General features: G+C 46.5%; 1 protein-coding gene across 1 annotated transcript in view; it reads left to right on the top strand.

Annotated features, from left to right (window-relative positions):
- The window catches only part of LOC135810260 (leucine-rich repeat-containing protein 15-like), a 342,979-nt gene that overhangs the window by 187,296 nt on the left and 139,665 nt on the right, over window positions 1–16,018 (top strand). Inside the window, exon 14 of the mRNA XM_065323740.1 lies at window positions 6,382–6,453. Coding sequence (XP_065179812.1) covers window positions 6,382–6,453 — 72 coding nt within the window. The remainder of the gene's footprint in view (window positions 1–6,381; window positions 6,454–16,018) is intronic.

Below are 16,018 nucleotides of genomic sequence, written 5' to 3'. Positions count from 1 at the left end.
GCGTATGTTCTCCATGGCCTGCGCCGTGGCTTTACTATTGGATCTGCCGGCCAACACGACATTTCGGTTTTCTCTAATAATCTACCCTTGGCTTTCACTCACTCGGCATTTATATCCGAGCAATTAGCTGCTTCCTGCGCCCGCAGCGAGACCACAGGCCCATTTCCGTCACCTCCATTTCAGTTCATGCGCCACTCTGGTATTGGTGCCATCCCCAAAAAGAACGGCAAGCTGCGAATGATCCACCATCTGTCTAGTCCGGAAGGCACCGGCGCGAACGACAGCATTCCTGCCGAGCCGCTCTCTCTGCACTACGCGAGCATTGACAACGCGATCAACATCATCAGGTCATGCCCACAGCCTGTGTATTTGTCCAAGCTCGATGTACGCAGTGCATTTCGGCAGATCCCAGTCCGCCGTCAGGACCTCGCTGGGAAGGCTCCTACTACTACGAGCGCTTTCTACCTTGCGGCCTCCGCTCCAGCCCAGCCGTCTTTGACTCAGTAGCCACAGCAGTCAACTGGATCATGCAGCACGAGTTTGCTATAGATCACCAGCTTCATTACCTCGATGACTTTCTCGACATCTCCACTGGTTTGGCTGCAGCCAACCAGCAACTCACCATCCCCCTCCGGGCATTCACGTATCTCGGCACTCCTCTTTGCTCCATCCCAGCTCGAAGGGCCACCACCATCATTGACCTTCCTTGGTATTGTCCTAGACTGCGAGCGCCACGAAGCTCGGCTACCAGAGGACAAGCTGTCCGAGATCCGTGCGCCACTCATGGCTACTATCAGCGAGCGCAGCATCGGCCAGCGTCAACTCGAGTCCCTCCTGGGGAAGCTCACTTTTGCTGCCCGAGTCATCGTTCCTGGACACACATTCATGCGTGAACTATGATCAGCGTGCCCTGAACTGTATCTGTGTATGCGAGTGCGGTGCATAAAGCCCACCTTGAGAATGGGTTTGCCGGCCCCTTAGTAGATGCGTGGCTTCTGAAGAGGGTGTTGAAGGGCATCCAGCGATGCCATGGTACGGCTGTACTCACCCCTCGCCTTCCTATAACTATGCCAATCCTACGACACCTGACGGATGCACGCCGGAAAGGTAGTATCCTGAATGGCCATGACAAGCTGCTCTACCAAGCCGCCATGCTGCTTCTTTGGATTTCTTCGGTGTGCTGAATTTACTAATGGCATCACACGGGGCTGTACTAGCTCTCCTGGTGACGGACGCCTGCAACTCTTCCTGCTTTCATCCAAGACGGACCCATTCGGTAAAGGCGTTACTAGTGACATTGGCCCGTCTGTACCGCCGTACTGCCCGATCCGTGCCATTGTTAGCTACCCATTTGTCACTCGTCGCGAGGGACCGGAGCAACTCTTGTTCGTACTCTCGAACAGACAGCAGCTGACCAGGCAGTCATTCACAGTAACAGTATGGTCTCTTGTCGCTGCGGCCGGTGTACCATCCCAGTCGAACTACTCCGGGCATTCGGTCCACATTGGTGCAGCCACCACCGCTGCTATGGCTAGTGCCCCCGACTCCTTCTTCCGAGTGGCAGGTCAGTGGAAAGAGCGATGCGTGTCTATGCTACATCCGGACTACAACAAGCGGTAAGCGCCAGCTATCGTCCTGGCTTGCTGCCGTGCCATGGATGACATGATCCCCAACTCGGGTGAGTAATAAGCTACTGAACTCTAGCTGCACAATGCTTGCCTGTGCTGACATTAATTGACCCCTGCTGTGCGTCAATAGTGCTTAGCTAACGGAGTGCTGGTTTCATGGGTCCACTCTCACAACTGGTGTTATCTAGCTATTTGCTGCGGCTCTGCCTTGCGCTATATTACATCCATTTAGCATTGCAGCTCTACGTTGAGCTAACAGCAGCTCTACTTTGAGCTAACAGCAGCTCTACTTTGAGCTAACAGCAGCTCTACTTTGAGCTAACCGCAGCTCTACTTTGAGCTAACAGCAGCTCTACTTTGAGCTAACAGCAGCTCTACTTTGAGCTAACCGCAGCTCTACTTTGAGCTAACAGCAGCTCTACTTTGAGCTAACAGCAGCTCTACTTTGAGCTAACAGCAGCTCTACTTTGAGCTAACAGCAGCTCTACCTTGAGCTAACAGCAGCTCTACTTTGAGCTAACAGCAGCTCTACTTTGAGCTAACAGCAGCTCTACTTTGAGCTAATCGCAGCTCTACTTTGAGCTAACAGCAGCTCTACTTTGAGCTAACCGCAGCTCTACTTTGAGCTAACCGCAGCTCTACTTTGAGCTAACAGCAGCTCTACTTTCAGCTAACAGCAGCTCTGCTCTGAGCTAACAGCAGCTCTGCTCTGAGCTAACAGCAGCTCTGCTCTGAGCTAACACCAGCTCTACTTTGAGCTTCAAACCAGTTGTTTCGAAACCAGCACTCCTCAATCCAAAGATGCCTCTTTGTTGACTTGTTTGTGTGAGGGATGGGGCTAATGGTGTACTAGCTGTGCTAGTACTTGTTAGCAACAATCCGAACTAGCGCACACACTGCACTGCATTGCTTTGTACTGCATTCAAGACTGACGTCATGCGCTTTGTTTTGCTGCGTAATCACAAATGGCACCAGCCCATTTTGCGGAAAAGAAAAACAAATCTTGCTTGCCCTGTTGTGCTCTTCCAGACAACGGATCGTGCTTCAGCAGTGTTTCTTTTCCCACCATCCCTCCCTATCCAACTTATTCACACCATCATAATTATCATACCCACTAATCGGGTCCACTCTCACAACTGGTGTTATCTAGCTATTTGCTGCGGCTCTGCCTTGCGCTATATTACATCCATTTAGCATTGCAGCTCTACGTTGAGCTAACAGCAGCTCTACTTTGAGCTAACAGCAGCTCTACTTTGAGCTAACAGCAGCTCTACTTTGAGCTAACCGCAGCTCTACTTTGAGCTAACAGCAGCTCTACTTTGAGCTAACAGCAGCTCTACTTTGAGCTAACCGCAGCTCTACTTTGAGCTAACAGCAGCTCTACTTTGAGCTAACAGCAGCTCTACTTTGAGCTAACAGCAGCTCTACTTTGAGCTAACAGCAGCTCTACCTTGAGCTAACAGCAGCTCTACTTTGAGCTAACAGCAGCTCTACTTTGAGCTAACAGCAGCTCTACTTTGAGCTAATCGCAGCTCTACTTTGAGCTAACAGCAGCTCTACTTTGAGCTAACCGCAGCTCTACTTTGAGCTAACCGCAGCTCTACTTTGAGCTAACAGCAGCTCTACTTTCAGCTAACAGCAGCTCTGCTCTGAGCTAACAGCAGCTCTGCTCTGAGCTAACAGCAGCTCTGCTCTGAGCTAACACCAGCTCTACTTTGAGCTTCAAACCAGTTGTTTCGAAACCAGCACTCCTCAATCCAAAGATGCCTCTTTGTTGACTTGTTTGTGTGAGGGATGGGGCTAACAGTATCTTACAAAAAAATGACCTGCACTGCATGCACGAGTGCACCATGTTTACACATTTTGCCAGTTTATTGGCCTTTTTCAAGGATTGGGACGTTATATCCTCCAATAAGGAATGTTTATATGATTTGTTGATGTGTTAGTAGCAGGAGGTGGTTAGTAGTGCTTCTTTGGGTGAAAACTTTAAAACGCAGAATTGAGACCTCCAGATAGGGGGGTCGACTTATAACCGGGGTCGACTTACAACCGGTAAAATACGGTATATGTATGAAGCTATTTTGTATATAGTATGTTCCCATTCCGTTTTTGCTTTGGTGTAGCCCTGAGGTTGATTGCTTATTTATTTCTACCCTTCCTCTCTCCATACTTCTGCCCCCCCCCTCTCTCTCATTCCTTCTGTCGTCCACAAGTATCAAAGGAGGCGAAATCGCCTGTTTGTGGTGCGACGTTAAATAAACTTCTACAACAACAACAACTTATGACTATGCATGGAGCTCTCGATGCACGCGCTGATGTAGCCCATAAGTACGTCAGTCGCAAGGAGGGTGGACGTGGTTTGCAAAGTATCCATGATATTGTCACCATGGAGAAAAGCAATTTGCAGCGTTATGTGCTTCAGTCAGATGCGGAACTCATGAAGCTTGCTGCACCCATTCTGTGGCCACATCTGGTTGCCCCACCGGACACCTCACAGGTGGTGAAGTGCGGCTTCAAAAAGAACATCTCTTGGCGTGGACCCAGAAACCCTGGCATGGGTAGTTTGTCCGGCAAACAGAACAACTGACCAACGAGAACACCTGGAGTTGGCTGAAAAAGGCTGGTCTCAAGATGATCACGGCTGGCCCCAAGAAGATCACAGAGAGCCTGATCATCGCGACACTATACCAGGCCTTGGCAACTAACCTGCTCAAGCCCCAAATCTTCCATCAGAGCGGAAGCCACCTGTCTCGAATGTGTGGGAAGGCAGGCGAGTCGGTTGCCCATATCCTATGCGAGTGTTCAAAGCTCGCTGGACGGCTTTACTTGGAGCGTCATAATCGGCTGGCCTCTGCGTGTACATGGGATACCTTCAGAATACGAGTACTACAAGCACCACTGTGATCGGCCCAAGAGCATCATGCACCCGCGGGTAACGTGCCTGAAGGTAGAGATACTTCATCTCTACGGAGGACCAAAAGATCAAGATTCTGTGGGATTTCACCATCTGGTGCGATCGCTTCATTGAGCACCGAAGGCTTGATATTGTTCTACTTGATTTGAAACAAACTCCAATTAAAGTCACATTTTTGTCTGATACAGAATGTTCCTGAACGCTCCATTACGCTCCATTGATTCACCTCGAATGTCCCGTTCCTTCTTCTTCAAAAAAATTGCGGTGCCCACTCGCACTTCGAACTGTGCACGGCCCTTTCAAGACCTGATCAGCCTAGCCTGCAAGATCTGCACTGGCAGGCGCGGGTGCCGACTGATCGAACTGCAGTGCAGAGTCGAACCGTGCTGTACGCAGACCTGCAGTTTATGCCGTCGAAAGTTTTTTTCTTGTTTTCGAGCCATTCAGGGATTTTGAGAGAAATCCATGGATTCTGCATGTCTTGTCAAGGTATAGAGATTTTGGTGGTTGGCTAGTATGGATTTGTATTCGCTTTATTACTGCTCGTTATTTGTGGTTTCTTTGTGTCTTTCCTGTTGTCTTTTCGGTTGACCTTTGTTTTCCATTCTCCTTCTGCGCCTTCGTCTATTGTTGTTACAATAAAAAGAATGGAGACACAATCAAGAGTTTGCGTTGCTGTGTGGCGGGGACCAGGGGGAGAACAACACTATTTCCATCTTACTAAGTCCCTATCCAAATAGCAAAGGGACGTCCGACTACAGCCGACAATCACAGGTGATACGCAAAATAAGAAAGAGCATGAAGAACGAGTGCGTTCAGATCCTACACAGAGAGGTTGCACGAGAGTTTGAAAGAAATGTAGACGATGTCCAGATGTCCAGAGTAGTAACTGGGCACCGTCAAAAGGTCAAACACTCGTCGTTGGATGCAAAGGGTTACGTGCATGAGATACTCAGACGGCAGCGCACAGTAAATGGAGCAACACATTCTTCCTACATGTTCAGAACTGCATTACAGTGGATATTGTTAAATCATGTATCCCTCTATAACTTTCAAATGTTCTGAAGTTTTCGGGGGCGCAGAACGAAGATGATGTGGCCTTTAGATTTCTAATTGAAGCCACGAGGCATTTGCCCATTGCGGCTAATTCTCTAAACTTGTGACAATGACCGATTCTGTTCGAAAAGCATTGACATTTCCAGAATCTTCAAACCTTATGGCACGCACTTCCTTTATTTCTGCTCCATTTATTCATCAATATAACAAAAAAGGGAGGGGGGTGTCAACATAACGAAACATAAATTAAACAAACCATAAAGAAGACCGAGGATTTTTGTACCTTTTCTAACGCCATGATCAGCCAAAGATTATGAATCCCTTGGGAAGTCCCAGTTTAGGTGTACTGTCATATTCAGTTCTCACACAATTTGTAACAATTCAAGCCAGTATATTGTTCATTCTTCAGCGGCCAGTTATTTGTCTTCATTGTCAAACAATGCATCATTAGAAATTAACAGTGGTGTATGTGAACTGAGTCTGCAGTGTTAAACAATGCATCGTTAGAAAATCAATTGTGTTTTCCTAGCTTTGCAACTAACCTCTTGCTTAACAATAGAGGAAAAATGCCGGAGACTATATTTACTGTGGTGTATGTGAACGTTGCAACCTAACCAAGTTGCAAACGAATCATGTTGGGGTTAGGAGTCTAGGTTATTTCTGAAAACAAGGTCATGATTCGGCCTTTTAGATTAGAACTTCAATATCCTAGACTCGGTGTTTTGTGCAGTACCCGGAACATAGCAAGAGCATCCCATTTTCTTTGTGCTTTGTCGTTTGTAGATTGTTTTACAGAAATCCGATCCAGACTTTAAGTGACGGTGTGTTCTCTGGTCTACCAAACCTCCGACTACTGTAAGTATTCTCAACTGCACCACTGAACGCAGAGAATAGTAATTATACCTGTGTGTATATAGTACTGCTGGATACGGGATGAACAAACCTCTAATATTTGTGATTATCACTCCCTTAGTATTGACTCGCATAGATTTTTGCCATACCTAAGCAGTCAAATATTCCTGCATATTTCACTCCTTAGGGCTACATGTATATTGACTGCTTATATTTGACTGCTTAGGGGTTGCGCAGTTGAACGGTGCCTAGTGCAGCATTGTCACTGCATGAGTAGGTAGTGGTGCAACGGTTGTGCAATCATAGAACCTGCATTCATGAGGTTATCGTTCTGGAATTTGAAATACGGACTGTTTGTCGTGATAAATCTAATATTGACTTCGTACTTGGTCAGTATAGGAAATAAAAACCTAAGTAAAAGACCTCGGCTTCGCCTCGGTCTTTTACCCGGCTTTTATTTCCTATATTGACCTCGTACTCAGTCAATATTAGATATGTATTATTATCTGCTGCACTGGATTGAAGGGAACAGTTGTAGATGTTTTGTGTAAAGCGCTTGTTGCGTATCGTTTTTATTAGAACGAAAGACGTTTCATGGCTCAATTTTGTTGTGGTCCTTTGGTATATTTAATTTAATTTTGCGCTCTCCTTTTCCCCCAGTTGAACTGTTTTGGTTTCGCATCCAGTTGGTGCATGCACCATGGAACGGTTACGTCATTGTCATGCGTTTTGTTTTGTTCTGTTTGCGTGCATGCTCATGTGCTGCCATGATTTTTGTCTTTTTCTTCAGTTTCCAGTTTCCCTTGTTGTGTCCGGTCTTCTTTGTTTGTCCGTTGCCCGTCTCCGTCTTGTCGAATAATTAATTTATTTAAAACTTTAGTTCAGTTTTGTTGTTGTGTATGGCGGGTCGGATAGGCAGGGAGGCTTGGCGCCTGACGCCTGGCAATATGTGCGGGAGCACAAAAGTGCTTTAGTATTCTAGTGACCCCTGAACGTCTCACAGCTCGTCTTCTTTTTCCCAAATCCCATTGCTACATCACTGCTCCTGTGTATCATTATTTACGCAATACAACCGGCTTGGACAATCGACTCGCCATGATTCTCCTCTCAGTCACAACCTCTGTAAATCTACATAGATTCATAGTTCCTTCTGCACACTAGTAGGGGTAATCGGATTATGCTCGGAAATGACCAGATTGTGCTCTAGCGGATGGTCGCAGGATGCTCGAGCAAACAGCTAATTATGCTTTTACCTGCTTCACCAAAAAGACCAAAAACAAAACAGATGAAGATAATGAAAAAAGGACTCAGAAGAAAAAAAGGGCGACGTGGAGACAATAATCTTAATAATGCAATGAATATAACTAAATGCGCATTCATATCACAACCATGGGGACGAATCATGTACATGTATTCCAGAACGTTTTCTTGTCACAATTATCAATGGAATTCGTGACTAAAGAGAATGATGAAACTACAATAGGATTTATACACTTGGAGTGGAACAGCGAGGATACAAGCATAGTAAGAAAAATAGCACAAACCTAGGAACAATGTGCACAGGTAATAAACAATAGGTGAGGTGAGAAATGATAGGAAATTCAGCAAGTGCAGTGTGACAATGGGCATGCATGTGCAAGTGTGTGTGAGTGCGAATTTACTGGAATAGCGATGGTGTGAAGGACGGTGGTGGTCAGAAACCAAGTGAAGGCAGAGGCGGTGAGAAGAAGAAGAATACATCGGCAATTAAATTGCATTTGTTGTCTAACCCCGTGTGTCGTGAAAGTTATGATGATTCTTGGTTCAGTGTTGTTCGTTCTGCAAGTAGTTTCCAGCAGTTGAAAGTTCTAGAAGCAGTCTACATTCGCATTCGTGATCCAAATCTTTGTAAACAAAAAGAAAATGTCACCGCACTTACGCTATTCCAGTAAATTCGCACTCACACACACTTGCACATGCATGTCCATTGTCACACTGCACTTGCTGAATTTCCTATCATTTCTCACCTCACCTATTGTTTATTACCTGTGCACATTGTTCCTAGGTTTGTGCTATTTTTCTTACTATGCTTGTATCCTCGCTGTTCCACTCCAAGTGTATAAATCCTATTGTAGTTTCATCATTCTCTTTAGTCACGAATTCCATTGATAATTGTGACAAGAAAACGTTCTGGAATACATGTACATGATTCGTCCCCATGGTTGTGATATGAGTGCGCATTTAGTTATATTCATTGCATTATTAAGAAAAAAAGGATTCAGACCAAAAATGTATATAAAATAAAACAAATTATTCCAAATCGACAAGAAGCGCTATGTACATGTGTGGTCCTTCAATAGCAGGTGTGTATCTAACAGCCTCATTGGGAATCTGCCCTCTTTTCGGATAAACCACATTATGGTATCATGTACGCGTGGAGAAAGAGGCGAACTATTCTACTTCATGAAGCTACTGGTGTCAAATGCTTTTGACATTTCCAGGCCAAGGACTTGGCGATCCCACACGAAGTGGGTGGCTTTAGCTGAAATCCAGCGCTGTGTCAACACCACATTGGCAGTGCCACGGCTAGGCCTGAAACCAGACAAAGTCAGTGTTACCAAGTGCTCTCTAACCCCATGCGTATTGCCCAGTGCCATTTTGCAGAAATTTTCAGAGTTTTCCATACTCGTTTTTCATGTCAACATTTTGACTGATTTAGTTCACTTGTGAAGCCTATGTACGAATTCAGTACAATTGTCAACTTCACCAGGTCATAACTGTGGTCTACTTCACTTGATGTTCACAATCAAGGGCTCGTTGGAAAGCTCTAAGTAGGGTCAACGCCAGACGCCAAGCTCCATTATGAAGCCTTAACAAATCAGGCGCGGTAACAAAGCAAAGTCTTCTCCAAGCCTAATATGCAAGCAAATCGTCCCAACAACTCCATTCCACTCTCCTTCTTCACGGAACGCTCACATTTTTCGAGCCGATTGAAAAATATCTTCAGCTGGCTTCATCATTATAAAGTGCTCAGTTTCTCAAAGAGCTCGCTAAATAGGGATTTCTCCCCAAAATGGCGAAGAGTGCGACCAAAAGTTTGATTTTGCCAAGGTAAGAATGCCTGAATACGGCGCGCAATATCTCATTAGTCCGACATTACTTCAGCCTTTCTTGCATTGGACAGTTTGGAGTTTTTGCTACCACGTAGACTCTTCGATTGTTGAATTGACAAAAGAAACGATGGAAGTACGATGGTTTTAGTAATCGTTCATATACATGATCGTTTGCGGGATATTCGATTGAAATCCGTACAGCGGACAAAACTTCGTTTTCCGTAAAAATACGGACAAATACCCAGTTAGCAATTTAGCAAGTTAGCAACACTGTTATCAGGGCCGGATCCCCGATAATAGAACCATAATAACAGCAGGACTGGCTGTGAGAGGAAGGTTGTTATTATCAACTCAAACACTGATAGTAATCGTTTAGTAAGAAAAAAGAACAACCAACGTTACTTGTTTCTAACACAACTGAACACAAAGGAAAGGGCCGCATGAGCACTACCTCATGCCTTGCATGATGCAGTGAGCGAGCGCATGCGTGGGAATGTGCAGTGAAGCGGGTAACACTGTAGTACAGGTATTGCAGAAGAATGCACAGACCAGATCTACTAAGAACAATACATGCACGTGTCATGAGCAGTACAGTGAGACTTCACGCTACAGTGGTCCGCGTGACACTCCCCAGCGAACAAGTGTGGCAAATAAATCATGGGAGATTCTAATAGACAGGGACAAATAAAACGGGAGACCACCAAATCATGGAGTAGGGAATATGCCGGGAGCAGTAGACAACATAAACGAATGAGCAAATAGCGTAGCGGGAAAAGAAGGGGGAAATGTAACAGAGAGTGGGATGCAGCAAAAGGTACTACATGCAATAGTACTTAGCTGGTGTGAGTCAAGAGGTTGTCCACTTGGCAATATTTTCCAGTGCCTTGCGAGCGGCAGCGCGACTCGGTCTCACGTCAGCTGGAGGTGTCTGGTCTCTAGTATCCACTCGAGCAGGTGCTGGTGGCGGCGTGCTGGCTCAACACTCAAGTGGGTAGCACTTGCATAGAGGTGGAGTCACTGCATGGCCAGCTGGTGTCTGCACGACAGCACTTCGAACCTCGTTGTCGGTGGGACTGACAATGAGTTCCGCCACACGTCCGAGTCTCCAGACCGCACGCGGCGTATCAGCTTCGCCAGTGAGAACCACCTCACCAACCTCCGGTCGACCGTGCTGGCGGGCATGGGGAGAGAAGGATGTAGGGGTTGATCGGGCCTGCAGCATCTGGAGATAGTCTCGCTGCCATAGACACCAGAAGGCTGCACTCTGTTGTTGCTGACGCTTCCATGCAGTCAGGAGCTGGGTAGACGAAGAGGCAGACGGTGGCAGAAAGTCCGGGTCGCTATCGTCTACAGCTTGCAACGGAATGGACGCTGGACGGCCACCAATCAGGAAGTGAGCCGGTGTGAGGATTTGATAATCCAGCCCATCACTATCAGCTGGTACGGTAGTCAACGGGCGGCTGTTAACCGCAGCTTCCGCTTCCGCTAACACGGTGGTTAGCTGGTTGACGGTCAGGAGTTGCCGTCCGATGGGTTTCCGCAAAGACCTCTTCACGAGTCCGACCATGCGCTCGTACAGCCCGCCTTGCCATGGTGCCAAAGCTGTAGTAAACTTCCACACAATGTCGTGGTTAGTCAGGTAGTCTTGCACCATGGGATCGGATGTAGCATCACGCCAAGCTTCATCCAACACAGACAATGCTAGTTTGAACTGCGATGCATTGTCGGAGTACAACAGACGGGGCACGCCGCGCCTAGCTATGAAGCGGCGTAGGCTTGCGATGAAGTGATCCGTGGATATGTCAAGGACACACTCCAAATGCACAGCACGCACAGCAAAACAGGTGTAGAGGCATACCCATACCTTGGTGACTCCCCCATCCGAGCTGCGCGTCAGGAGCGGAACGAAGTAGTCCAGGCCAACGAACTCGAACGGTGCTGCTCTGGTCACGCGTTACTTCGGTAAGGGAGGTTGTAATGGGAGCTTGAATGGAGAACCTTCGTGTCGACGGCGTGTCACACAATGACGAATGATAGCTCGCACGGTTTCCCGGCCTAGAGATAGCCAGAAGTAGTGGCGTAGCTGAGCTAGAGTGTGAGTTGTCCCGACATGAAGCAGGCGGCAGTGTACATGTCAAGGACACACTCCAAATGCACAGCACGCACAGACAATGAGATGCGTGAGCCAATAACCAGGTGGAAGCAGAGCCTGCGGAGCATCAGCGGTATCGGAGGCGGGTTTCACTCTGCCGTGGCACCGAATGATGACGAGCGTGTCAATCATCAAACCAAGCTGTTGCTGGAGGGGACATCTGGTGCCTTTCGCGATGCTGTTGAACACGGATGCGAAGCACTGCTGTTGGACTGACCGGACAAGCAGGCACAGGATGAGGCGCCGTGTTGTATCGGTAAGTGCTGGTGTCTTCATGAGCGCTTTTTTTTTTTTTTTAATTTCGGCCAGTCGGCTACTATCATTTTCGTCTTGGGGGCTAGACAAGGGGAAGTAGCCATGTCGGGGCGTGAGCCCGCCTTTCGGCATGAGCGCTTGCAACAGGGTGCTCAGTAGCGGATGAGACTCGTGGAGCGCGGTCCGTCGTTCACTTGTAAGTGAAGCCCACAGTTTGAGCTGAATGAACCGGCAGCAGTAGAACACGATACGAACGAGTCGTTCAAGACGAGACGTGCGGTCGACTAGCACAGTGAAAACATCAGCGGCAGCAAGAGTGACACTATGGAGGACATTGGAGCCACGCAACTCAGCAGCGATTTGTTGCAGTGTTTCGGGCGTGATGTGAAGACTTTCTCAGAGAGGCCAGTGCGAGTCAGGTCCTTGAAGCCAGGGCAGTCCATGACACCAGAGGGCATCCTTGGCCACGTCTTGCACGCTGCGGGGACGTGTTGCCACGTCAGCAGGATTGGAGGGGGTCGGGACATAGCGGTATGCCAATGACTTGTGGGAGCGTAGCTCGGCAATGCGGTTCTGCACAAACAGCGCCAGATCCTGCGTTGATGCCAACCAATGTAGGACACACTTGGAGTCGGTCCTTAGCGTTGTCGAGGAGATACGGACGTGGAGCTGCTCAAGTAGGAAGACTGCCAGACGGGCACCGATCACAACGCCCATCAGTTCCAAATGCGGTATGGACGGGGACTCACCACTCTGGGATTTGGACGTTGGGGCAAGGCGCAACTTACTGAAGATGAGACTGGCGTAGTGCTTGCCGTCAGTCGTCACCCGGAGAAAGGCAGCTGCAGCGTACGCATCCATCGAAGCATCGGTGAAGACATGGAGCACTGCGAAATGAATCGAACATAATGCGACATACGTGGTGCAATAACTGAACACTTCTGTACCAGGATACAGTCGGGCCTTGTTAATGATTGGCTTACAATGTGGTGGAACCACCACATAATCAATCCTGTTGTAGATATTCCTAGTACGAATCGTACTGCTGTCTTTAACCTTTCCAGTCCATGTTGTTCGGTAGCACATTGAATAGCGGAATACTATGTTGGCTAGCAACAACTGATGCGAGTTTAATAAAACTCAGAAACATGAGCGGGGGTGGTCAGACGTAAATGGGATGTACAAATAAGCGTTCCTGGGCTTTTGGAAAGTACTGAATGTAAATGTGGATTTATCATTAATAGAGATGATCAAATCAAGAAAACTCCTTTAAATAACGTCAAATCAATTAGTAAATCCAATGTACTACTACTACTACTACTACTACTACTACTACTACTACTACTACTACTACTACTACTACTACTACTACTACTACTACTACTACTACTACTACTACTACTACTACTACTACTACTACTACTACTACTACTACTACTACTACTACTACGTCATGTATTACAATTGGTACATGACTTAATAATAGCCGTTTGGCATGGTACAATAACCTTTTTTTGTTTTATTTTTTATTTTTAATGGCTTTCTCTTCTTCCTCGGATGGTTTACAATTTGTATCACAATTATTTGTGGGTTCAGCAATAAAGGATGTGACTACTACTACTACTACTACTACTACTACTACTACTTGAGAACGGTTTTATTCACAACACCATGAAGTAAGAGTCAAAGCAAAAAGACAACCCAATTTCGGAATAAAATAGAACACTCAATTGAAATATAAAACTTTGAACTCAAAAGCTTCACACGAAATCATCACCTAATAACAATGCCTACGGGCATGCAAAGGCGAACGGTCAGAGCTCTGGCCGTGTCAGCAGAGCCGGCGGCACTACTACTACTACTACTACTACTACTACTACTACTACTACTACTACTACTACTACTACTACTACTACTACTACTACTACTACTACTACTACTACTACTACTACTACTACTACTACTACTACTACTACTACTACTACTACTACTACTACTACTATCACCTGGCCTCCTCAGACTTCAACGCACCCTGCAAAATTCTTTTCGCGCTAACTTATGTTTTAGGAAACCACATTCACGATGGGTATAGGTATTTTTTACCTCCATGCCATGCCTTGCACTCAACTTCGTGTTTGTTTTTTGCCTCGCAAGCAACCCCGTGTTTTGTTTACGCTTTTTTCGCGTTAAATCGCTAATTTGCTTTTTTCGCGCTAATTACTCGACAGTGCTCAATGCCTGTCTGTCCAGTTCGCTGGTTATATTGAGTTCCATATTGTCATTTATCCTCATTCCTGTGATGAAGTGACTCATGTCACAGAAACCGGTCAGGTTAAAGAACTTGGAACTCTCCTTGCTTGTGAGTGCGTGATTGTTATGTTTTAGACTTCCCGTGTAGGACCTTCGCCGCTGCTTCACTGCGAAGTGAATCGAACATAATGCGACATACGTGGTGCAATAACTGAACACTTCTGTACCAGGATACGGTCGGGCCTTGTTAATGATATGCTTACAATGTGGTGGCACAACCACATAATCAATCCTGTTGTAGATATTCCTAGTACGAATCGTACTGCTGTCTTTAACCTTTCCAGTCCATGTTGTTCGGTAGCACATTGAATAGCGGAATACTATGTTGGCTAGCAACAACTGATGCGAGTTTTTGCCCAGTCCACAAGCGCCTGGTTGTTCTCATTGCGAGTCCTCTTGCTCTAATTTCCGACACACGAGGTGACAGGGCTGCCTACTTTGCTGTTGAAGTTCCCCACTCCGATGACAAGCGTTCGTTTGCTTGTCCCATTCCATACGGAAGGTAGTGCGTCGTAGAACTGGTCTATAAGCGCCGGCTCTTCCTTTGACTTTGGGTTTGTGGGTCCATGCGCCATGCCAAACTGAACTGGCAGTCATTTTTTTATTAATCTTTATTAAAGGATCTCCCAGAGGCGATGGCCTGTCGAGGGGATCTCCTGATGCAAATCATGCAATAGAAATAAACAGTGAGGAAAACTACACGTGTTACAGTATATGCTACATAATGAGCAATAAACACAGGGCTGGGTTGTTAAAAATAAAACAATTAATTTAAATGTCCAGGGATATACCACTACAGTCAAATTTAAAACTTTTCACGTGCAAGCGATATTGCTGCTGAAATTTAGAAAGTGAATCTTGGGATGTCAGCCTTGGTGGAAGGCAGTTCCACAGCTTTCCGATTTTATGAATAAAGAGAGAGGAAGAGATGCGGCCATGAGAATTGAAAATCAGTTTGTTTGGTCGGCGTGCGCTAGAAGAGATATTGATGTCAAAGCGGGATAGATAATCTGGGTGCCAATGGATATACTTGAACAAAACGGTGATGGAAATGTAAGTGCGTCGGAAGTGAAGGGATTCCAAATTACACAGCCTTTTTTAAATTATTCTTCGATTGATAGCGATCAAAATCAATCTTCGCAGACCGCAGCAGGCATCTGCAGATCTTTGCTTGTAAAATGTCAAGCGATTCTAGCTGGCTAGCAGTAAGTCTGAAGCACCAGACAGGGATAGCGTACTCTACTGTGGGTCGTACATATGACTTGTAGAGTAGGGCAATATGTGCATGCGATAGATGACGGCCCATAAAGCATAACAAATGTACACGTTGGCGAAACTTTTTGAACACAGTAGTGAAATGGTCTTGGAATTTAAGGTTAGTGCTGATCTCAACGCCTAGATGGATTACGGTACTTTTAACATTGAGTGGTACGTTGTCCATTTGGACAGACGAAGAGGGTGCAGGAGCATAGTTGGAGAACATGGTGGTCTTGACCGCAGAAAACTCCCCGTGAATGCCTCTAGCCCAGCGCTGGCAGCTTGTTAAATCTAACTGGAAATTGGCCAGATTCTCACCAACAGGTAAACCGATGTTATGAGTGTTGAGCAGTGTAACATCATCAGCAAATAGATAAGGGGCGCTGTGGGTCAATGTGTCGGGAAGGGTATTGATGTAGGTTAAAAACAGCAGGGGTGCAAGATGTGAGCCTTGAGGGACACCACAATTCAAAAGATATTGGGGAGAGATCGTCTCCTTAAA

The sequence above is a fragment of the Sycon ciliatum genome, chromosome 2 (genome assembly GCF_964019385.1).
Source record: "Sycon ciliatum chromosome 2, ocSycCili1.1, whole genome shotgun sequence".
Lineage (NCBI taxonomy): Eukaryota > Metazoa > Porifera > Calcarea > Leucosolenida > Sycettidae > Sycon > Sycon ciliatum.
Note: the sequence above shows the minus strand (reverse complement) of the source record. Positions and strands in the feature narration are given on the sequence as shown.